The 25,823-nt window shown below is 43.4% G+C and overlaps 1 protein-coding gene across 3 annotated transcripts in view; it reads right to left on the bottom strand.

Moving 5' to 3' along the window:
* The window catches only part of NUP210 (nucleoporin 210), a 2,490,054-nt gene that overhangs the window by 1,872,434 nt on the left and 591,797 nt on the right, over positions 1-25,823 (bottom strand). For 2 of the 3 annotated variants that reach the window (XM_044078101.1, XR_006365597.1), the window contains exons 1-2: positions 9,433-9,495; positions 8,727-8,833 (exon numbers count right to left, since the gene is read on the bottom strand). In XM_044078101.1, coding sequence (XP_043934036.1) covers positions 8,727-8,833; positions 9,433-9,493 — 168 coding nt within the window. In that variant the 5' untranslated portion in view covers positions 9,494-9,495. Of the gene's footprint in view, positions 1-8,726; positions 8,834-9,432; positions 9,502-14,390; positions 14,559-25,823 lie in introns of those variants that run through there. The other variant, XM_044078102.1, reaches the window with a different exon arrangement.

Raw genomic sequence — 25,823 nt, forward strand, 5'->3', positions numbered from 1 at the left:
TTGCAAAAAATCTTTGACTGTCTGCATAGACTTAGCTTTTTCTTCCATCTTTTTTAGAACTTCTTCTGCTTTGGTGCCAAACAGATTGCCCTTGCTCAAAGGAGCATACAGTAATTTTGATTTGACATGGTCTGGCAAGGTCTGCTCCTTAAGCCAAGCATGTCTTCGAAATACAGAACCTGTGACTGCTGCCCTGTAAGATGCTTCTAGGGCGTCAAACCCACATTGCAAGGTATGCTTGATGACTTGGCTTGCAGAATGCATAAGCTCCTGCAATTCTTTATTTCTGCACAGTCAGGAAAAGTAGATAATTGTTGCTTAATAAGTCCCATAATATGTTGCTGGTATTTTGAGCATGTGGAACTTCCAATTCAATGCCCTAATGGCAAGAGTTGCAGAGGTGTATACTTTTTTTACCCCATCTGTCTAAAGCTCAGGAATCCCTGTCGAAGGGGTGGGATTCTTAGCTGTAGTTGCTTTTATGCCTTTAGGCCCTTGGGAAATTACCTCTGGGTCAGCAGTAAGACTTCTGAAAAGAAATTTCAGAGTCAGGGACTCTGTAGTACCTGTCTGGTTTCCTTGGAGCAGGGGGTAAAGTATCAGGAGTTAGACCGATTTCCATAAAGACATCATCCACAACATCCAGAACAGGAGGGATAGCTAAGGGTCTAGGCTATGGCAAATCTAAAAATTCCCTGAGTCCCTTTTTGGACTGAGGATAATCCTGGCATTCCCAGTGGAAATGCTCTCTTAAGGTATGTAGGGTTTCACCAAAAGAAAAATTCTCTGGAGGGGAAGCAGAGGGAATTGATTCCTCTGCATCTGAATCCTCATAAGCAGATAAAGGCATGTCTTCATATTCAGAAACCTCGGAGTCGTCAAACTCTTTGTCAGTTAAAGCTGCTGGGGACAGGTCTCTTTTTCTCGACAGGTCTCTTTTTTTCTTAACAGTGGAAGGCTGGCTTCCCCTAATCAGCATGATCAGGTCTTCTGCCATTTTAAGCATTTGAGATTATGGGAAGGCAGCAGGTGCTTGAGTTTGGGTCGTCGTCTTTTTTTGGCGTAGCTCATACTCTTGGCCTTACAAACTCGGTAGTTTTAGACAGAACTGGAGACGCAAAAGAAGTCATTGGTTTATGTTGAATATTGGTAATGTGAAGAACTTCCTCGGAAACCGGTGCCTGCAAAGCGGCTCCAGACCCATCCAAAGTAGCGACATCCGCAGGTTCCATAGTCAAAGAAGAGTCTCATGGCATTCCGGACCCCGAACTGGACTCGGTAGCGGCCTACAAATCTATCAAAGCGGGCATCAGGGGCTGCGAAAGCACCTCACTGAGTACCGGCGAACTGGTGACTAGCTTAACAGAAGCGTCATTGGCAGTTTTGGACATGTGCGGTCTGTCTCTGTCTTTATCCTTACATATTTTTGGAAGATCGGTAGATGGATGGCTTACCGAAGCCATTTCGCAATACGGAGATCGAGAGCAAAATTATTTAGCAACAATAAGGGCCTGACAACGAATAGTTCGGGCGTTGAACAAAGCACAAAACCGACAGAGAGGTACGTCGTGGTCTGGGCCTAAACAGTGACGCAGTAAGAATGGAAATCTCTGTGTGGTATTTCCTTTCCACAGGCAAGACATTTGTTAACTTTTTCTGACATTGGTTAGAGCACGAAAAAAGGATCCCCAACAGGGTACTTAGCTTTAGAAGACTTCAGGATGATTCAATTTGGAAACAAAACCTCAGATAGCAGCCAACTGGCACTCATGCAAACTGCTTCTGCTTCGGGATCCTCTGCAAGAAAGACTGATGTAATGGCGTCAGCTGCCTGTTTTTATACCCCTGACGTCAGTCCTGAGGCGACAGCAACCGACGCCGAAATACTAAGTCTCTGGTATTCGGGCCGACTGAGGGCTACCTGCAGGCAAATAACCCAAGTGTGATGATTGCAACAGTGAAACACGAAGAACATCAGGCCTTTATTGAGGTAGAAAATGGAATCCTACAGCAGACAAGGTTTTGCCATCTGGAGTGAGAGAGGACTTTTCTCAGACTCATTTACTGATGTTGGGGACTAGACATACTGAAGATTACTACCTTAGATCCGAAGACCCTACTGGCAGTCCTTCTAGAGTTTCCATCCCAGTCTGCTCTAATGGCAGTCCTCCTAGAGTTTCCAATTCAGTCTGATCCAAGACGAATGCCTGTGACGAGCTGTTAAAAGCCAAGGCTCTAAAAAACTTGGAGTCAACCTTGACCCTGGGCCTTCAACACTGACCCTTTGGGTCTGCAACATTCAGCTCTGAAGTGGGACGACAGTGCTTCACAGAAAGTGCCAAAGACACCCAAATCATCAGCTCCAACACAGAGACCACAAAGATAGAACTCAGATCAAAGGTCACTGGTTCTGAGAAATAACAGAGGTGGACAGGCCAGGTCTCCTCACACTAGAGCTGAAGATGGTGGGAAGAACTCCCAACTGAATCTGAGCTTTTAGAAAGGATCTAATCATCTAATCCAAATCCACATCAATCAAGCTCCTAGAGGACAGCACAGAGGAGGGAGGCCTGGCTGATTTCTGCCATGGTCTGGCAAGGGTGAGAAGCACAGGTGACATGATTCTAGGTCAGGATCATTCTGGTGAAAAACTGGAGCCAACAAGTTGGGGCACGCGTCAACTGAATATGGACAGGATCAGACACCAAAGCTGGAGGAGAAGATACGAAAACAACACGGCTGAGAAACCTGTAAGTACTAAAGGCTTTGGTATACTGGCTGGATGTTGAGCTGTCCTAATGTTATGAATACTTTTTAAACAACAAAAGGATTTACAAAAAGGGACAAGAAAGGAAGAGGAAAGGCAAAAAAATAAATAACGCATCCATTGTACAGCACAGCAAATAAGATCTGAAGGCAGAGTTATGGTGGGTGTATTATGGGTGAGGGAAAAAGCTACAGCCTTGGAGCCAAAGTCAAAAGTTGCTAGTTTTGGATCAGAGAACCCATGAGTTAAGGCAGAAGGAAAAGACAGTATCAGATTTCAATGGATAACAACATAAAGTACAGTTTTGTACCTACCATAAATGTAGATGTTCGAAGATCCACATTGCTGCAGTCATAACCTGTGGGTAGTCCGCTGTCCTCGGTCGGCCCGAATACCAAAGTATTAGGCTGGCGTCGGTCATGGGCGCTCAGATCTGACGTCAGTGCGCCATGGTATTAAAGCGCATGACCGACGTCATATCCTCAGTCTTTTCTTGCCCCAGATGTCAGAAGGCCCTAAAAAGAAAGGCCACAGCCAAAAATAGAAAAACCTCCAAAACCCATGTACAAACAACATCTACCACCCAAACCATACAACCACTCCAAACTACAGAGGGAAGGAGGGAGGTAAATTGGACTGCAGCAATGTGGATCTTCGAACATCTACATTTATGGTAGGTACAAAACTGTACTATGTTCTTCATCTCACATTGCTGCAGTCATAACCTGTGGGTAGAATCCCAAAGCAAAGGTAAAGGGAGGTTGGCAAAATCATAAAGCATTGGGAGCTGCTAACATGCCCTGTAAAACTGCAGTGGCAAACCCAGCCCTAGATTTGGAATAAAGAGGGAGATGGTAATGTTTAGAAAAAGTGTGCACTGAACTCCAAGTAGCCGCTTCCAAAATATCTTTAAGTAGAAGTGGCAGTAGCCCTAGTGGAATGAGGTCTAATTCCAGCCGGAATCTCCTTACCATGATGAGAATAACAAAAAGCAATACAATGACCAATCCACTTAGAAATAGTTTGTTTTGAAACAGGTTTCCCCTGAGAGCCCAAAGCAAAAGAAACAAATAACTGTTGAGACTGTCTGAACCCTTTAGTTCTGCTCAAATAATAACGCAACTGCCTGTGAATATCTAAAGTGTGTAAAATTTTCTCCCCTTTATTTTGGGGATCAGCATAAAAAGTAGGCAAATGAATAGATTGGTTCAAGGCCACATTTGAAACCACTTTAGGCATAAAAGTAGGGTTAGTACGCAGAGATACCCTATCCTTATGAAAAATCAGGAAGGGTTCAACTGCCATTAGAGCCTGTAATTCAGATACCCTTCTAGCAGACGTAATGGCCAACAAAAAAGCAGTCTTCCAAGACAAGAACTTTAACTCAGACGTAGCTGCAGGTTCAAAAGGAGGTAAAGTAAGTTTTTCCAACACAAAATTGAGATCCCAGGAAGGAGTAGGAGCTCTACGCTGGGTCTTATGTTCTTTGCCCTCTAAGGAATTGCTTAAACAAAGGATGAGAGAATAATGGTGGGTCACAGTCATAGTGAGCAGAAATGGCTGCAGCATGAACTTTTACAGAGGAGAAAGACAAACCCTTGTCTAATAATTCCGTAAGATATTGAAGAGAAACACTCAAATCAGGCCTGGAAACATCAAAGCTCTTTGCTTTGCTCCAAATAAAAAATCTCCTCCATTTATCAGCATAAACTTTCCTAGTACTAGGCCTTCTGTTCTCCAAAATAACATTCAAAACTTGCTGAGGAAGTTGCGACCCTCCAGGTTCTAGAACAGAATATGCCAGGCTGTTAGATGCAGGGACTGAATCCTGACATTGAGGAAATGATTGCCTGCCTGAGACAAAAGGTGTGGAATTGAAGGCAAAGGCAAAGGAGGCTCCCATACTAAACTCCTCAGCAGAGGGTACCAGTGCTGTCGAGGCCAATCTGGAGCTATTAGAATCATGGAGGGCTTGTCTTGTCTGACCTTCAAGAGCACCTTGGGAAGAAGAGGCAGAGGAGGAAAGGCATAGACGTGAAGATTGCTCCAACTGAATGATAGAGCATCCACTTTCCAAGCTGTTGGATGAAACATCTTTGTGCAAAACTTTGGCAACTGGAAATTTAGTGGAGAAGCGAACAGATCTATGTCTGGAGTCCCCCATATCACTGTCAACTGTCGAAATACATGAGGATCCAACTTCCACTCGTGGGGATCCACCATCTGTCTGCTCAAAACATCTGCTAAGGAGTTCTGTGCTCCTGGCAGAAACCTTGCCTGAAGAGTGAGGTGTAAACAGAGCAGTCTCCCACAAAATCATAGCTTGCCTGCAAAGAGGGTACGAATGGGTTCCCCCTTGTTTGTTGATGTACCACATGACAGTTGTGTTGTCTGTTTGAATCAACACTTGTCCTGGGCGAAGTAGATCCTTGAAAGCCATCAATGCAAATTGGACTGCTAACATCTCCTTCAAGTTCATATGCAAATGTTGAAGTCTGACAGGCCACGTGTCTTGAACCCATTTTCCATTGAGGTGAGCTCCCCAAGCCTTGTCCGAGGCATCTGTCGTTAAGATCTGACTTGCCTCTGGTCGGGTCACAGAGAGTCCCTTGTTTAGGTGACATTCCTGAGCCCACCACAAAAATTCCTTTTGAATGCAAGGTATTATCTGAATGACAGTGTCCAGATTGTGGCAGTGTTGCGTCCATACATTTTTGAGATACCATTGTAGCTTCCTCATATGCAGTTTTTGGCTTTGGGAAGCACCAGAATACAAGATGCCATGAACCCCAAGGCTTGAAGGACTGTCCTTGCAGTCAGCCTGGACCGTAGAGACAATTGTTGGAAGTAAAGTGTAAGGTTCCTTTGCTTGTCCAGGGTCAAAAAAGCCATCTGGGAAGCTGTATTCAGTCTCACACCCAGAAAGCACATTTCCTGAGAGGGTACTAGACTGGACTTTGTTTCGTTCACAGAATACCCTAGGCACCTTAACACTGCCATAACATACTGTAGATGGTGAAGTAGCTTGTATTTGTCTTGAGCAAGAATCAGGCAATCGTCCAAATAAGGATAAATTTGTATTCCTCTTAACCTTAAGAAGGCTATTACTGGAGCCAGAACCTTTGTAAACACCCTGGGCGCAGTAGATAAGCCAAAGGGCAATGCAGAGAACTGATAATGTAAAGTCCCAGCCCGAAAACGCAGGAACCTCCTGCAACTGGGCCTGATAGGAACATGAAGATAAGCCTCTTTGAGATGCAGAGTTACCATCCAGTGATCTTTGCCCAACAGAGGCAGAAGTTGTTGCAACGTCAACATTTTGAATTTTGGAATGTCCAGGTATGTGTTGAGGATAGATAAATCCAAAATTGGCCTCCAAGTGTTTCCTTTCTTTGGTACAAGAAACAGGCGAGAATAAAATCCTAGGCCCACTTCTGACAGAGGGACCTGCTGTATAGCCCCCATTTGAAGAAGTAAAGAAATCTGTTTGTGAGCCTCTACCCTTTGCTGAGGAGGAACGTCTGGCATGCCTTTGAAAGGAGGCAATGTGTGGAAATAAAACTTGTAGCCTCAGTCTATAATGTCCAACACCCATTTGTCTTGGGTGACTAAAAGCCAGTTTTGCTTGAAGAGTGCCAACTTTCCTCCCAAAGGAGCTGCCAGACAGGAAGGATCTGGCAGCTGAAGATGCAGGTCATTGGGCCTGTTTACGAAAGGACTGGCCCCTGCCCTCACCTGTAGATTGTGCAGGGGAACTCCACGTTCTAGGCCTGAAAGAACCCTGAGCTCTGCCCCTACCACGTCTAGATCTGCCCCTAGACTGTAAATCAGAAGAAGGGTAAGCCCATCCCTTAGTAGGCCAATTCCTGCTAAACTTAGGGGGCTGCACCTGCAAAAAATCTTTAACAGTCTGCATAGACTTAGCCTTGTCCATTTTCTTCAAGACAGACTCCACAGGAGAACCAAACAAAACTTCAGACTGCAAAGGAGCATCCAAAATTCTAGCTTTAACATGCTCTGACAAATTCTGATCCTTAAGCCAGGCGTGCCTGCGAATAACTGAACCAGTGGCAGCCACCCTGGAAGAAGCCTGTAAAGCATCGAAACCATACTGCAAAGAATGCTTACCCACCTGATCAGAGGCATGAACCAAATCCTGTAATTCCTTACACTCTATACCCTCTGCCAAAGCATCCACTTTAGATTTTAACTGAGTAAGGAGAAAATTCTGGTACTTCAACATATGAAACTGGCAATTCAAAGCCCTCATTGCTAAAGTGGAAGAGGTATACACTTTCTTACCCCACCTATCCAAAGCTCTAGAATCTTTATCCATAGGAACTGGATTCTTTACAACAGAAGCCCTGACACCCTTAGGTCCCTGGCTAATAGTTTCTGGGTCAGCCCTTGGGCTCTTATAAAGATATTTATGAGCCTCAGGCACTCTGTAATACCTATCTGGTTTAACTGGCGCAGGAGGCAAAGAGTCTGGATTAAGGGAAGCCTCAGAGAAAACGTCTTGAACAACATCCAAAACAGGAGGTATAGCCAAGGGCCGATGTGGTAAAAACAAAAATTCCCTAAGCCTCTTTCGGGAATCTGAGAAATCCTGACCTTCCCATTTAAAATGCTCCCTCATAGAATGCAGGGTTTCTGAAAAAGAAAAATCCTCTGGAGGAGAAGCAGAAGGACTGGAATCCTCTGCGTCTGAATCAGAATAAGGAGGAAAATCCTGAATGTCTTCAGCCGAAGACTCTGAGTAATCTGAAGCCTGCTCCAAACTTTCCACCTCTGGCTCCACCCTAGGCCTCTTATCAGGAGGGGGCATAGAACCCCTGATTAAGGAAATGAAATCTTCTGCCATTTTAAGCATGTGTTTTTTAGGTACAGGACCTGCAGAACTAGGACTGACACCTGTGGAAGGCAAACCAGGCCTGCCTTTGGAAGGTACCTTAGAGACAGAAGGAGAAGGCCTAACCACCTTAGGCAAAGAAGGGAGTACAGCAACCTGAGAGGCCCCCTCAGCCTGACCTGACTCCTGAGAGGCCACATCTTGCAAAATTAACGTCTCCCCCTGAGACTCAGCTGAAACCTCGGCTGGATCTACAGATTCCACCGTAGTTTCTAAAGAACTGGCGTCCGGAACGGACGACTCATCCTGCTTGGACCTTAACGATTTTTCTTTTCGCTTCTTCGCGGTAGCGGGCGTCAGAGGATCCGACGGCATATTGTAATTACACCGCTTACCGAAGACAAGCCTGGCTCAATCTAACCTACTTTTAATGGTGCGCTTATTAAATCTAGCACAAAAGCGACACCCGACTATGTCGTGCTCAGGCCCCAAACAAGGAATACAAAGAGAGTGGTAATCCCTATGCGGTATCTGTTTCCCACAAGAAATACAATTATTCACTTTTTCTGACATCCGGAATTAACTGAGGCAAGAAAAAACAAAAATATTCCCCAACGGGGTACTTAGCCAACTTGGTTTTAGTCTGAAACTCAGAATAGGAAAATTTCAGAACGCCGAACGGCACTTGCAAACGCTGCTTCTGCTTCGGACCATGCGGCAAAAAAGACTGAGGATATGACGTCGGTCATGCGCTTTAATACCATGGCGCACTGACGTCAGATCTGAGCGCCCATGACCGACGCCAGCCTAATACTTTGGTATTCGGGCCGACCGAGGACAGCGGACTACCCACAGGTTATGACTGCAGCAATGTGAGATGAAGAACATCCAAATTTTTATGAAATGGATCCCTTATGAAAAGTTAAATGAACAAGGAAAGGGGAGTTTCATCATTTCAAATAGTGTTTTGGGGGTGCTGAATCACTGTAAAGGTGCAATTAAGCATACCAAACTGTCTTTATGAGGATACTTGTAAAGGGGAGGAGACAAATCAACACATCTTGGCAATGCAGTAAACTTAAAATTCCACATAACAGTTCTACTTACATCAGATGAATAAACTTTGTTACTCATTTTATCATAAATTTCAATTGTTATGTCATATGGCCGACCAGACTCAAGCACCCATCTTTCACCAGGCTGAACTGTAAACCCTGTGGGGAAAATGTACACATTTTAAAATATATAAAGCAACATAACTTCAAAACAGATAATGTTTTTATGCTGTGGTTATCACACTCTGTTAACAAAACTTCTTTACTTTTTGTTAAGCACTACCTCATGTGACTTATTTCAACACAAATTACAGCACAACTGCTGTGTACACTTGCAATATTTTGTATAGACTTTACAATAAAGATAGAATACTTCCATTTTCTTCTTAACTGCTTGCAATCTTGAATCAGAGCACTGCTAAAGGAAATGAATGGCACGTGTGCAACAATATAATCTCTTTAAGATGTATTTGGCAAACCAAAGATTTTTGCATGTCAAACATGAAAAAATAAATCTCTTTGCACAGAATTTTTTTAAAACTATATCAGCCAACTTTCAAACCAGTGTGCATACAAGCACATATAAATTTTACAAAATAACAGCTTAATAAAATAAATCTTAGCATATTTTGAAAAAGCACTGAAATGCCTCAGACATGCAACAGCTATCACCTGGTATGTTGCATAAATGTCAATCTTATATCACAGTTAATGTATTAGCAAATACATCAGCTTGAATTGTTCAGAAGAATACCAACCTAAGTAACCCGGTTCTACAACATAAATTGTGCTGTTTGGCAACCGGGATATACCCTGCATACGAATACCTGAAGGATTTGTCAAGGACCAGTCCAATTAAATTAAATCATATCAGTATAAAAAAAACCAAAATACTCCACAGAAGAAAAATCCACAGACATGCAATTTATTCTAGGGCCAACAAATCTACCCTATTACTTAGTTCTCATGTGCTTACTCACTACAATAAATATTAAATATAAATATAATATTTCTGTATTTCACTTTGCTACTCCCACTCTGCAGTATGTTCGTAACCCCGTCTTTGAATATGTACCTTTTTCATGTATACCAATTGTACTCCCTTATGTATGGTGACTTCTTTTGCAAATAACTTTCTGGTAAGCTAATTTGGCCAGCAGGGTGTTTTAAGTATTTTAGGATCAACAGTGCTTTCTATCAACCGCCAAAACCTATCACCAAACAGTCTGAGATGCTATAATGAACGCCCTGCTGAACTGCATCCAAGCCATCATGAACTGCATCCATCCCATTAATGTAGAGTAGGCCTGTAGAACTAGATGCAGCATTCAAATTATGGATTTCTCAATGCTGAATAGTGAAAACATGTTTTTTTTTATATCCAACTCTGCTTGGAAATAACAAATATCAACTTTTTAACTACCTCCCTTCTTTATATATGTGCCATGCCACTTCAAGGTTCCTTCATCTTGTGTATAATGTAGTCCTTTTCCCCATAAAGAAGTCAGTTTCATCAACCCCCCCCCCCAGTATTCAAATTATTTTCATTAAGTACTCCTCTGCCTCTCAAAAGAAAGTGTTAGAACAGTAACATTGCATGAAATTACCATTTCTGCTCCACACTTTATGCTGGATCCCTACGAGTTTGGCAATGCTAGCACAAACTGTGGGCATTAGAAGGAGCCAACTAAGTGAGAGCCTTGTTCACATTTAGATTTGTTCTTGTGCCCTCAAGGTAGCATTAATGCACTAACTGGTTCATAAGTACTAGGCACTCAGTCTGTAGACTATTTCCAGCTTAGCCAAAAAAGATATTCAAAAGTTCTCCCTAACCTTAAGGGAAGCAATACAAGATAGAACGGGGAAGAATTTGAGGCTGCTGCAATTACCTGGGTGTACAGTGAAAGTGGCAAGGGTGCTACTCTGCCTGGTACATAGTGGAAGAGTCTCCAAGCGCCGTCCTTTTTGGGAACAAAAAAAACTTTCTGCAGAATCCCCCTCACTCCCTCAGATATAATCAGCTGATGTTCCCCCTCAACATCTGGAGCAGACTTTTGTAAAGTCTCTGAAGACATGCAAGAAAGTTGCATCCATGCAGCCTCAGATAGGGCTGCTACACAGGAACCCGAAGCAACTACTGCACAATCCTGTGGGCTTTCACCAGCCTTGAGAGAGACGTCCGGAGGAAGCTGGACAGCAGCCACATCAAACCTAAGTTTTTTGGCCTTCTTTGCTAACTGCTGACCCTTGGAACAGGAAGACTCTGCCATAGCACTTTAAGCCAACAGCTTAAGACACTGGTTTTCAAGGTAAACAGATAAGGAGAGATTACTATATATGGTCTTAAGGACAAAACCTTGGCAGACAGAATCAGCCTCCCACACTGACATTTTCCCTTGCTGGATGACATGAAACTAGCTAACACTAAATTAAAAAAAAGAAAGATAAAGAGAAACCCCAAGAGGGCAGTTCTCTGAAGAATGCTTTGGTAAGCAGCACAGCAAAAAGACGTTTAGACCAATGTTCAATGACATTCAGATAGGTAGAAAGGAGGTTCTGAGCGTGTGCATCACCTTTATGCTCTTTGCCTTGTGCAGGGAGAGTACATGTGACGTACAGTGCCTCTAAATACTAAAGGCTTTGGTACAGCCTATCCTTCGGTTATGAATACTGCTACAACGCTACAGAAGGACATCATATTTTGCACTGATAATCAGTCAACCTGGTGTGTTACCAGGGCCCTTGGCTGAGGTATTCTTAGCTTTTGAGAGCGCTGACAGAACTTGTTCCATAGTAATTATGGGGGGGGCTGAGACTGTGGAATAGCTATAACTATGGGTAGAGTAAAATTTTCTATTACATTTGTCAGAATTTCCTTTATGTCAGGGAGTGTACAATTATTGTGGACTAGACCTGAACATTTGTTGTGTTTTAATTCTAAGCCTCCTAACATAGTTAAAGATTTGCAACTATTTTCTGGCATTAGTGGCTAATTTAAGTTTATCCTCCCTGCTTTGAACTTCCTAATAGTTCCCTTAAGCTGTTTGGTAGTTTGTTTAAATGTGCTGTAAAGGTAGGTAGAATGAGACCTCTTATAAGCATTAAGCAGTTTCTGCCTCGTTATATAATTTATTTACAGGGGTATTTAACCACAGGGGTTTGTTTTTAAATTTCTCATATCTGGTGGAGATAGGGACTGCCATATCAATACAACTATTTAAATAAGAGTACAAGCCAGAGTCATAAGTAGCAACTTTACCAGTGGTATCCTTCAGAGGAGGATTGCAGAAGAATTTGTCATCAATTAACTGAAGAAGGTTTCTTTTTGATAAGTCTCTAAACACAAAGCTATTTACAGAGGAAGCACTACAGTTTTAAAGAAAAAGGTCACTAAATTATGGTCTGATTTAACAAGGCACGATGATACACATGGAGATGTACAAGATGTGGGCATATTTGTGAGGACTAGATCAAGGATACAGGGCCCCCAGTAGCATGGATAACTATTTGCAAAACAGAGCTGGCATCTATAATGTCACAGAAGTGCTGGGCATTCAAGCCACTAGCAGTGTAAGTCAGCCAGTTTACTGATGGATATTTGAAATCCCCCGAGTAGTAAGGTGGGATTAATGGGAATTTCAGCTACTGCATTAAGATAGCTATTATGCTCAGAAAGGGACATACAGGGTGTTCTACAGCTAGCTTTGAAGTGGTAATTACCCTTCTTTATGGTGATTTGGACTTCTAGGAGTTGAAATTTGATGTCTCAATCTGTTGTGAGGTGATGATATCACTGACACTTTGCTGTACACAGATTAACAGATTACAAAGAAAAGTGAAACCAAAGCCGATTAATACCTAAATAATAATTAAATCTCCCTACTTAAAAATTACAATCAGTGTTAATACAGTTTAACTGCATTTTCTAACTCCTTTATACTACCAATTGTCTGTCCACAAAAATACCTTGCTGTCACATTTATAATCTAAATACAGCCAGTTCTAGTAGCATAGAGGAAATAAATCCCTAACTAAAGATTACTGCTACAGTTCCTTGGAGAAGAAAAGGCACTGTGTAGGCATTCTGATTCAGACTTTCGGCCCACCAAGCCACAATCTAGCAATAGTCCTCTTTAGTGAATGCACAGGAGTATGTACTCACAGGGGGAGGGTATTTGTGGGGCTTCATGGTGAAGCAGTTACGCTCATCCTTGCTGACAAGTTGGTGGGAATAGGTCACTCAAATGTCTTCATAGGTGGGATGCCAGTGAGAGTACAAACAACCCTCAATATGGCTGCCTGAATGACAGTCTCCTCCAGAAATTACTTGCCTCTGGGGATTTCAGGACAGTCCACTGAGGAAGGCGGAAGCACAAACAAGTCTGAGTCCATATTGAGAAGGCTTAATGCTCAAAAGACCGGGGGGGGGGGGGGGGTAAAAAGACCATAGGAAAAAATAATATAAAACAACTGCTCAAAATAGTATTAAAGGCTTAATTGAAGTAAAGATAAAGCAATCATCACTTCACTTGTGAACTACCCTAACTACAAGTCAAATATAAAGGCCAAGTCTGGAACTGCCTCTGCAGTGAAATCAACCTGTTTTGGCCCTTTTGGACCCCTGCTAACAGGATAGTCTATTATTGATTACTTTAGTTTTTACCTACAGAGACTGTGCTAACATGCCCAAAATTATCTGACACTTCTTTTATGTTTTTGCTATGTTGTGTCCATTTCCCTTAACTTAGCCTTCTGTTACTTCATCAGTCTGAAAAAAATGTAACTGGCACTTTAGCAAATCTAGTTTTTTAATCTACTAGGATACAATCCATCTGCTCACATTATACAGTCAGTTTTTCCTACCACAACTTCACGTTAATAAAATTCAGAAAATAATCTGAGTCAAATTCCCCTTTGATTGAGCTATATAGCACTTACCAGGGTTAAATGAAGTGAAGAATATTAAGGTTAATAAAGCTACTTGCCGATAATCTCATACACTACACCTCAACTTTTCCTTGCAGCCTTGGGGTTCACAGCATGAAGAAAATGCATCCCTCCAAGTAATGAACTGTTCAACAAAATTTGTGCTACATAGTTTGCCTTCTGCTTCTTTTCAGTGATTTTCACTGCTACCGCTGCCCTATTTCTTCCCTGTACTCTTACCAGTGAAATGCCTCTCTTTTTACAACCTGTCTCAGTTTCTTTAAGACTTTTGGGTAAGGTGTTTGACTTGCAAACACAAGGTACAGGGTTTGAGTCTCACAAGGGATAATTGGCTAGGCTTAAAATGGCTCGCAAGGGCAGTTAGCCCAGTACTAATCTATGAACCTATGAACCTATTTCCCCTTTCCCAGTTTTTCCTTAATTGGCAGCATGGCCAAAATAATTTTGCTACCTTTAAAGCCCTTATTTAATAGCTGCACACTGTTTACATCCTTTTCTTCCAAGCAAGCATAAACATCCCAGCAACAAAACGGTCTGGCTCCAAACACCTGTATTATCCATTAATAGAAAGCTGTGTTTATGAAACACTCATCTCTCCAGCTGCCTACCAGACTGCAAGTCTTCTCTTCTTCCATCACTTTTAAAAGAAAAATACAACAAGTTAAACAACTCCATTTGAAACATAAAATATCTGCTTCCATTCATAGCTCAGCTTCACAGTTTAAACTTGCACATTTATACAAACTATGACATTCTTGCCCCATGCAACAAAGGATATTTTTATGAGCAAGGACTATTTTAATTTCCCCTCGCTGCAGTGCAGTTACTGTTGAAGTCTTCTGGTCCAGCCTGGCCACCATCTGTCTAGGATTACCATCAGGGTCAACTGTACTGTTTTGAAGCTGAAGTTCATATTGCTCTGATGGCATTATCAAATCTGTAAGAAAGGAAGAAGAAATGTAGTTCAAAAATAAGTTAAATAGCAGCTACTTCCGACAACAAAGAAATACACACATTATCTGTTCTCAAATTAATACCTGCCTCCTACAAAATATACAGTTAAGTAAACTTAACTTAACAGTAGATGATAGAACGATCGTTGCTGCAGTAGACTAAAATATATGGGTTAAACACTGCACAGCATATAACAGTTGACAAGCTTCCAAAGCTTAAAGGGCACCTTCCACATGCTTCAACTATTATTCAGCTAGAGACAAGATGAAGAAAAAGAGTGATTTAGATGCCAAACCCTCCAGAGCTTTCATGACAATTAAGAGAGGGAGGCTACATCCCTTAAAATGGAAATGCTGGAAAAACAAAACTTATGTACTTCCTACAATGATAGCTGTGTGTAGTCTGATTCCATCCTTCCTCAACGGATGGGTCTTCGAATCCGACAGTGCATCAGACCAGCTACTTTTAGACTTCAGGATCCACAGCTCAGCCTCATCCCTTTACATATAATCCCCTCTTGTCCCAAATATTACCTCAGATCAAGACTGCCTGCACCCCCATGACACAACCACAGTAGAAAATAGAAAAAGAAACAAGGAACTCAACCTCCAGGATACAAAATACATCTGGATACAGGACACTGTTCTGAAGCTGAAAGAGTGCAACACACTGGTCAAGGGCAGTTCATATTGTCATACCAGAAGCAGACAACAAAATCTTTCATGAAATGGAAGGGGGGCGGAGGGAGGGAAGTTGAGGAAGGAAGTAATCAGACAACACAGATCTAGCAGTACGGTTAAGTACAAAAATTTCATATCTGATGTGGTCTGTCCCATCCTTTCCTCAACAGATGGGACACAGCCCCCAGCTACTTAGCTCTCTGAGTTGCCTCATGGAGGGATGTTCTGGAGGATAAAAACTACAAGAACAACCTAGCCAAGCAAGAGTTTTCACTGTGTGATACCTCAAACCTCCTGTAATAGAGGCATATGGGATACATGCAACTGACCCCTTAAGGACATCAAGTGTTTCAGGTATATGGCTTCTGAATGTCCATGACTTTTTACTTTTTATTTTTAAGTCTTTGTGGATACATTCAAGTCAGCTACTTGGCTACTTACAGGTTCATAGGTGTTTACTAGGCTAATGACCACAAAAGCCTTTTTAAGCCTAGCCATGCATCCCAACTCTCTGACTAGTTCTGGTATCCTTGATAAGTGTAAACAGGGGTTTGGGAGATGAAACATTTACAAGTACAGGCCTGGGAGATGAGCCATTTAAAAGATTGCCTGTGTCCAGTAGAGAGACAGGTACCAAACCAGGGATGAATTTCCTGTTCCCCAGCCAGTTGTCCAAGTTGCACTTGAATTGGGTTAAGGAGGAACTCTGCTTCACGTGGATGGGCGGCCTGTTCCAGAGAAGGGGTAGCTCTCAGAATTGCCTCATGGAGGGATGTTCTGGAGGATGGCTGAATCAAAAGCCACCCTATCCCTGGATAGCAAATCCAGTTTATAATGGGAATGAGGTGTGATTGTCAGACCATGTGGCAACAGCAGACATATCAACTGAGGCCATGGAAAAGACTGAGGAAGTTGAGACAGATCAAGCAGTGTGTGCCTTCACAGGTCTAGGTAGTATGAAGCCTTTTTCCTTATACACAAGAAATACAGTCTGATAATCTAGCTAAAGATACTTTGACCCAACTTGACTTTGGAAAAGGAGACAAAAAGCTGGTCTGTCCTCCTGAATTTTTGTACAATGGAGGCAGAAACACAGCTGACGACACACATCCAACAACTGTATCATATATTCACCTTTATTTGAAAACTTCGGAAAGAACACCAGAAGACTGATGCATTGGTTAAGAGAGGTCTCCATAGCTACCTTTGGTAAGAAAGCTGGATTGTTCTGTAAAGACACTGTATCCTTGGGGAACATAATGTACAGAGGTTTGCATGACAGAGCTTGAAGTTCTGACACACTCTCAGCTGAAGTAATAGCAACTAGAAAGAGTGTTTTTCCAGGTCAAAAATGTAATGCCCCCCCTGACAGCAGGTTCAATGGGTGGCTCGGTTAAAGCTTAGAGTAAAATGGGTCATATACATAAAGAAGGGTAGGATCATTAATTTGGGGCCAAAGTAGGAAAGTACCTTTCAAGAAAGGCTTTACATAGTTTCAGGGATGCTAAGGAAGCATGGTTTTCTCTAAAATGAAACTTTGAAATAGCCACTAACTAAACTTTAATTAGTAAAGTAACTGGTCCCATTGTGAGGTCCTATTGTGAAAAATGAAAGCTAAGAAGTCTAAGATCACTGGAATAGGAGCAAAAAAGGGTTACAGATTCCTTTGGGAGGTCCAGATAGAAAATCTTTTCTATTTAGTCATATCAACATTTCTGTAGATTGTTTCTGGGCAGAAGTGAGTATATGGATCACTTGAGAAGAGAGCTTGGACTGACCAGCAGTCACTGGAAGTAGTGAAACCAAGCAGTTAACCTGAGGACTCAAATGTCCAGGTGAGGCATGCCAGACAGGAGAGAAAGAAGACCTAGACTGGGGTCCAAGCACCCAAAGCAGTTGTATCAAGTGAGGCAAAGGGAAACCATGCCTGATGAGGCCTGAAAGGGGCAATGAGGATGATAGTGATCTTCCTCTGCAGTGCTTTCTGTAAAAACAAGTTTGGAATTAGTGGGGTAGGATGAAAGGCATAAAGTAGACAGAGGGGCCAAGCATGCATTACAGAATCCCCTGGTGACTCCCACTTTGGAAGGGGGGACCAGGGCAAAGAACCCGTTGCATTGGAGTTGATGGAAGAAGCAAAACAACTGCAGTATGGTTGCCTCCACTGATGAAACATTTGTTCCATTGCTGCAAGATTGAGAGACCACTCATGAGGTAGCAGGATCAATCCACTAAAATAAGAAGTTATGTATCTACCATAACGTTCCATGTTAGTTGTCTTCTTCTCGCCTTCTTTCATGCTGGATGGGTTCGGAGCCAATCCTCGGCTCCGACTCAGCCAATACTAAAGCTCGAGAGCTAATTCCACCGGCTCGAGGCTCCCCTATATCCCACAATGTTAGGCGGTAACTACTCAGATCTCGTTTGATAGCTAAACCAAGCAGTTCTGGTCTCCACAGTATGGAGAAGAGAGAAAAAGTACCCACCTCTATATAAACCTGTACGTAAGCTATCACAAACATAAAAGGGAGAATAGAGGTGGTAGAACATGTGGGAAGGAAAACCCCAATGGAAGATCCCAAAATTCCTATCGGTCTGTCCAAGCTAGGGGGAAGGAGGGTGGGATGCAAGAAAGAAGGCGAGAAGAAGACAACTAACATGGAACGTTATGGTAGGTACATAACTTCTTAATGTTAAGTTGTCAATCTCGCCTTCATTCTTGCTGGATGGGACCGCGTCCCTAGCACCTTATCCCGGGTGGCCTTTCGGAACAGACTCTTGAAAACAGTGGAACCAAAGTTGGCACGGTTTCTGGAGGTCATATCCAATTTGTAATGTAAAATAAAGGTATGAGGAGAAGCCCATGTGGCTGCTGCACAAATGGAATCTATTGGCAGCCTGTCCTGAAAAGCTACAGATGTAGCTAATGCCCTAGTTGAATGAGCTCTAGGTCTTGAAGGCAGTTTTTGATGTCTGAATTCATAGATGAAGGTAATTATAGAGGTAAGCCATCTTGAAAGGGACACTTTAGTAACTGGAAGGCCCAATTTCCCTTCCGCATAAGACAGGAAAAGCTGATCAGATTTCCTGAACTGTTTAGTCCTGTCTAAATAATATCTAAGTTGGCGGTGAACATCTAGAAAATGTAACTTTTGTTCCGACCTGTTGGAATAATCAGGGAAGAAGACAGGGAGATCAATCGTCTGGTTTAGGTTTGCCTCAGAGGAAACCTTAGGTAAGAAGGACGGATTAGTCCGGAGGGACACCCTGTCTTTGTGGAAAACTAAGTAAGGAGGACAACTGCACAGAGCATGAAGTTCAGATACCCTTCTAGCTGAAGTTATGGCTACTAGAAAAAGTGTTTTCCATGAGAGCAACTTAAGAGGGCATGAAGCCGCTGGTTCAAGGGGAGAATCAAGGATGCTAGGACCAAATTCAAGTCCCATTGAGGTAGGGGATCTTTGATTGGGGGCTTGAGCAGAAAAACACCTCTTAAAAAGGCTTTGCAGAGCTTATGGGACATGATACTGGAGTCTGAGACACCTACATGAAAGTTAGATATAGCGGCTAGTTGTACTCTAATGGTAGATGAGGAAGAGTCTAAATGAAAGAGCTCTGCCAGAAAGTCTAGGATAGACTGGATAGGTGCAGTGAAGGGGTCTATATTATTTGATGCTGCCCAGAAGGAAAAACGTTTCCACTTACTATTATAAATCTTCCTGGTAGAAGACTTGTGAGAGGCTATCAGGATGTTATGGACCGAATGAGAGATTAAGGGAAGCCTGGCTAGTGTAGGAATCAGAGAAACCACGCTGTGAGGTTGAGAGATTGAAGGGAGTGGTGCAGCTGGCCCGACTGGTGGGTCAAAAGATCTGGCACCAGGTCCAGATGCCAAGGCTGCTCCAACAGGTAATGATGGAGGAACGGAAACCATATCTGTAGACGCCAGTAAGGGGCAATGAGGATCATTGTAACTCTCAAAGCAATAGCTTTCTGAATTAATTGAGATATCAGTGGAAAGGGAAGGAAAGCATGCAGAAGTCCCCGGGGCCAATCGTGGACTAGAGCGTCTCTGGTGGGATGGCCTGGTAACGGGAAGAGAGTGAAGAAGTCGTGACACTTGCTGTTTTGGGGAGTAGCAAAAAGATCGCAGCAAGGCTGGCCCCATCTTTGGAAGACTTCTTCCAGCACTGATTTCTTTAGAGACCACACGTGGGGCATGAGAATGGCCCTGCTCAACTTGTCCGCAATCACTTTGGACTTCCCGGGAATGTGCGTTGCTATCAGAAAATGCTGAGAAGAAATCGTCCACTGCCAAAGTCTGAGTGCCTCTCGACATAAGGGGTAGGACCTGGTTCCGCCCTGTTTGTTGATGTACCACACTACGGACATGTTGTCCGTCTGAATTGCAATAGTCCCTGTGGGAAGAGAGTCCTGAAGGGCTTGCAATGCTAAAAGCACTGCTCTCATCTCTAAGACATTTATGTGCAAGTGGCACTCGAAAGGTTGCCCCGTGCCCTGGACTGTCCTGCCCTGATAATGCCCCCCCCCCCACCCGATCAGGGAGGCGTCCGTTGTCACTGTGGCGACTGGGGGGGAGGAATGAAAGGTCTGCCCTGGAGAACTTGAGGTGATGTGATCCACCAAGACAGGTGATTCTTGCATGATTGAATTATTAGGATGATGTGAGACATCGGGAGCTGTTGGAAGGACCATTGAGTAAACAGCATCCACTGGAGGATCCGCATGTGGAAACGAGCTAAGGGGAGAAGTGTGATAGTAGCTGCCATGAGTCCTAATACCTTCAAGACTACCCTGGCTTTGACCTTGTTGCATTGTAGTAGAAGATAAACTTGTTTGCGGATATCTAACACTCTTTGCTCTGTAAGTCTGACGGAAAGATTGAGTGTGTCTAAGGTGGCGCCTATAAAGGTAATAGATTGACAAGGCGACAAGGCAGATTTTTCGAAATTTATTGAAATGCCTAGAGCTTGGCAAGTTTGGATGGTGAAGTCTCTGGATAGAAGCAGTTGATGTCTGGTGGTGGCGGTAAGGAGCCAGTCATCCAAATATGGAAACACCTGGAATCCTTGACGTCTCAAGTGAGCCGCGACCACTGCCATGCATTTGGTAAACACTCGGGGGGCTGTAGTGAGACCAAAGGGCAGGGCTCTGAACTGGTAGCTAAATGGAAAAAAAAATAGGGGTAGAATTTGAAGTTTTTAAACAAGAAAACTTACTAACCTGCCAGAGCCGGTAGAAGAAACACCTCGTCAGCTAAGCGGCAAACGAGATCTGAGTAGTTACTGCCTAGCATTGTGGGATATAGGGGAGCCTCGAGCCGGTGGAATTAGCTCTCGAGCTTTAGTATCGGCCGAGTCGGAGCCGAGGATCGGCTCCGAACCCATCCAGCAAGAATGAAGGCGAGATTGACAACTTAACATTGATGGATTTCCCAAGTATATGCATTGTTATTAGAAAGTGGTTGAAAGATGCACCCCCTGCCACACTCTCATGGCTTCTTGATACACTGGGTAGGAAGCTATTCCCTCGTTTGATGATGTACGAGGCTAATGTCATGTTGTCCATCTGGACAGAAATCATCCATAGAGAAAGGGCTTCCTGAAAGGCTTGCAATGCTAGAAGAACTGAAGAACTGCCTTCATCACTAAAACATTGACTCAGATAGAAATCATGTGCCTTGGACAATCCTTCCCATAGAATGTCCCCCACGCTAGCTGAGAAGCATCCATGATCACCATGGCTTTGGGAGGGGGAGGAACAAGTGGGAGACCTTAAGGAACCTCTCAATATTGGATCCACCACTTTATGCAAGCCCTGCAAATGTTTGTCAAATGAATCTCAAAACTCATGGGTTGGTGTCTGATGGACCACTGTACTGCCACTGTCCACTTAAGAACTCTCATGTAATATTTCGTCAATGGAATTAAGGTAACAGAAGCCACCAATGAACCTAGTAATTGAAGAACCAATCTGGCTGATGGCATTTGACAGGATGGAAGCTGTAGGGCCTGGATGCACACAGTAGACAGTCTGCTCACTGGGAGAATTGCTATTTGTGAAATGATATCTAAGCGAGCTCTAATAAACTCCAAAGTCTGCACAAAAGAAAAGTGAAATTTGTCCTGATTAACTTTTATGCCCAACAGCAAGAAAAGATGGAGCAGGTAGTTTCTGGTCCAAATTAGAAAAGATATGGTAGAAGCAGTGATCAGCCAATCATCCAGATAGGGGCACAACTGGAACCCTTGCAGTCTGACATAAGCTGCGACCACTGACATACACTTGGTGAACATCTGGGAAGCTGTGGTGAGACCCAACGGCGAGACTCTGAATTGGAAGCGACTGTCTGAAGTGGAGAAACATTCTGGACTGCCTATCATAATATGGTAGTATGCATCCTGAAGGTCTATCAAAAACATCTAATTATCCTTCTGCACAGTAATCATTCAGAACTTTTTTTGAGATACTGATTGAGATGGCTGAGGTCCCCATTCCTTTTTGGCCATGAAAAGAATCCTAAGTAAGTTCCAAACCCTTGATGTTCTGACCGGGCCTCCTGGATGACTCATTTGTCTACCAGTTTTTTTTATTTCTATGCCCACTGCCTTTCTTTGCAAGGGTGGAGCATTGGGAAGCTTCTTTTCTGGTGCAGGTAGGAAAATAAAGGAAACATAGTAACACCTGGGTATGACTCTTCACACCCATACATCTTTGGTGATGGACATCTGTGCTTCTGGATGCAGAGAGAAGTACCCCCAACTGCCCCCAGAGTGCAGCAGTCAGGTAACCATTCAGGAGAACTGAAAAGGCCTCTCAGAGAAAGGACACCTAAAGCCTTGATTCTGCAAGCTTTCTTGGCCACATGGGTGATGTCAACCATTAGAATTGACCCTCTGCCAAGACGAGTCCATCTTCAGAAGTGTCCAGAGAGAACCGTTGAGACTTCTGGAACCACAGCTTCTTGCCTTCCCTTCCAGTTTCTAGAAAAATTCCTCTGAGAGGTAGAAAAATGTATTCCTACTACAGAAAGGATTTTCCCTCTTTGTTGACTTCTGCAGAGTCTCTGACTTTGGGTCCGAAAAGAGTCAAACCATCATAGAAGTATTTACAAAGATGTCTCAAAAGGCTCCACAAATCAAACGAGCATCCAAGCATGTCATTATAGCAAAGCCTGCACATGCAGCTCTCGAAGCACCCTCAGACATGTTGGATATCAGATACATAGAGGCATTTGATAGGGGCTAAAGGGTGGACAGCTGAGAGTCCACTTTTTTGTCCTCTGCAGATGTGGACACAGAGAGAGCTGGCGAGCTGCTTTGTCAAACCGCTCTGAACCCTTGTAAGATGTGCTCAATAGCAAAACGACCTTAATGCAAAGGTAGATGAAGTGTAAACCCACTTCAGAAACCTAACCAAAGCCCTAGACTCTCTGTTAGGGGAATCAATAGATGAGCCCTCCTCCTCCTCGAGCTCCTTTATGGCGGCTGCCACTTCTACTATTGTGTTCCACTGCCAAGCCCTTGTTTCAATACTGTTGGTCTTCCTGAGTATCAAGATATTTATCTGGTTTTCTGGGTATTGATTCTGTCACATCCAGTTCTTTCCATGCCTGCTGAAAGATCAAATCTACCATCTCACTGGTAGGAGGGACCGCCTAAGAAGCTAGATCCAAAAGCCTCAAGAAATGCTCACTCCTCTTCGGAAGGGGCTTCAGAAGACTAACCAACCTCCTTTCTATCTCAGAAGTCTGAGGAGCTCCCTAAATGAGATGTCCTCAAGATCTGGGGAACCCTTCCCCTTCATCAAAATCGGCGTCTTCAATAAGTGATATTTTTGAGGAACCTCAGAAGGGGATGCTCTGGAGAGGACTCAGAAGACTGATGGTTGTCCCGGATATGGAAAGCCACAAAGCTTGAAGGAATCAGCTGTCCTGATGGGATAGATTAAGTATGTCCAGGACCCAGGCCTTTTAGCTGTGGGTAGGATGAAACAGAGAGGTGAACAGAAGTCTGTTCTCCAGCACATGAGAGAGCTCTCTCAACTGCCTTGGAAGCAGAAGCCGACAGGGAACCTTGAAAGGTGCTGGTAGAAACAGAGACCCCCTACACCTAGATGGCAGTGGGAGCTAGGTCAACACTGCACTGAGACGGACGTCGGAGCCGAGATGTCCTATGTCGAAGCTCTCGAAGGAAGGGATCACTCCAAAAATTCTGAAGTTGATCTCCTGCCTCCAGAACTGGCACTGAAGCTTTGACTTCAGGACCTCTCCTGCTCTGACGGACCTAGTGGAATTAAAGAAGTCGCCAGAGTGAAAGATGATCACATCTTCAGATGCAATGTGGACAACTCTTGTAAGAATCTCTGATCCAGAATCCCCAAAGGAGGAGGGCAGAGTAGGAGTAACCACTGGTAAGGTCAAAGGGCAGAAACTCACTGGTCTGATGGTGGTCTGATGGTAGAAGGAGCCAGGAGAACCCCCATCTGAATTTAGATCCTGAGGAATTTCCTTATTATTCTATCCACATCTGCTTCAATTAGGCTTGTGGTCGACCTAAAAGATCTTAGACAGGAAAAAGTAGATGGGAGTCTAGATGACCTTTGTACCAGGCTCTCCTGAAGAAAGGGGGAATGCAGTCTATGAGAGATCTGCTCCAGGGAGAATCTCTGTTCTGATAAAGAAAGAGTTATGGATCTTCCAGGTGTCAGATCCAGTGGAGGAGTAGGATCCGATGCTCTGGACCTTTTAGTGATATATATATGGATTCACTTTATAATCCCGAAATTCTGAAATATCGAATTTCAGTATCTCGGGACTATAAAGCCAAAAACTCACAAACCCGAAGCCCCAAAACTGTGAAATTCAAAACCACGACTGTCAAAAAAACACTACACCACACAAACACAAATACACCTACTTCCTGATACTACAATAAACCAAAACACACATGAATATAATAAAACACATACACACTTACCCTTCCTATAAGCAGGGGAGCAAGCCCCCCTGCGCCCTCCACACCCCGCTACTTGTATACTAACTCCGAGGTCGCACTAAAAACCGAAAGACAGAAAACCCACCACCATACATTCTACACCCCCTTGCATAAACACACATCACATACATTCAAAACACCACCACTCTCAACACTTGCACACTCACACTCTTACCTACCTACCCTTACCAACACCTAAAACTCCCCAACACACTCACATACACACAAACCCTCCCTAAACTCCTTAAAAAACATTACACTTACCTAACGCACCATCACTACGGTGGGTTCTATATTTCCGGGTTCAATATTCTGCAGTTTTGCGCAACCGCAGATTCAACAATTTGGTCTCGACATACTGAAATTCGATATTTCAGTATTTTGAGATTCCAAAGTGAACGTGTGTGTGTGTGTGTGTGTGTGCATATAATACACATGTACACATATACACACACTAGTTAAAAGGTTAGAAATCAGTTTACATCTGTATCAATCTGTGGGACAGACCTCTCAGCCAGATAAATTAGGGTGGCTTTAGTAGAGAATGTCCCACAAAATGGTGGAGCCAAAGGTAGATTTGGATCTAGACTGTATGTCTAATTTATAATGACTGAAAAAGGTATGAGTACTAGACAAAGTAGCAGCTACATTAAGTATCTTCTAAAGAGGCCTGAGCAAAGAAAGCAGCAACAACATCAAACTGGATGGCTAACACACACTTGGGGAGAAAGTCCTGAAAGTTAGGAAGAATGCTTTCATCTCCAAGACACTGATGAGAACACTGTCCTCTGACTGGGTCATGTACTTTGGGCTGTCTTCCATTTGAAATTTTCCCCACCCCAGGAGGGAAGCATCCATGGTATCCATAGCTAAGGGCTGAGAGAAAACAAAAGGCTGACCTGTTGAAAACTGGTGAAAGTCTACCTATCAAGCAATATGGTGGCAGTGTATTGCTTGTAAGAAAATGGGAAAGTTGGCAGTGTATTGCTTGTAAGAAAATGGGAAAGTTCATTGGATGAGACGAGATTGACCACTGGACCCAGAATCTGGTAATTTGATTGAGTATATACAGGTGGCAACCAATGAATTCCAGGGCTTGTACAGGTCCAAGATTGGACTTATTGTAGGTCACAGTGAAGTCTACGTATGAGCACAGACAGAGCAAGTAGCCCCTGGTTTGGATTAGAGAGCCTTTGAGGCTGCTTTTAGGAGCCAGTCATCCAGTAAATTAAAAATCTGGAACTCCTGCAGCAGAGGTCAGGCTGCCACCACTGCCATGCACTTGGTGAACACCCTGGGGGTGGGGCTGTAATGAGCCCAAAGGGCAGCTTTCATAACTGGCAATGGATGGCTCCCATCCAGAAGGGTAGGACCATCCTCAGAGAGTGACTTGACATCTATGTGATGATAGGCCTCTTCAAGGTCAACAGAGTAAATCCAGTCATTCTTCTTCGGCAGAGGGAGAATGGACTGTGACATCACCGTCCAGAACTTGGTCTGTTTCACATAAAGACTCAGCTTTGTGAACAGCAAGAATGAGTCTGAGGTCCT

Source organism: Protopterus annectens, chromosome 7.part0 (genome assembly GCF_019279795.1).
Source record: "Protopterus annectens isolate FY-2018-M chromosome 7.part0, PAN1.0, whole genome shotgun sequence".
In the NCBI taxonomy this organism is placed as follows: domain Eukaryota; kingdom Metazoa; phylum Chordata; order Ceratodontiformes; family Protopteridae; genus Protopterus; species Protopterus annectens.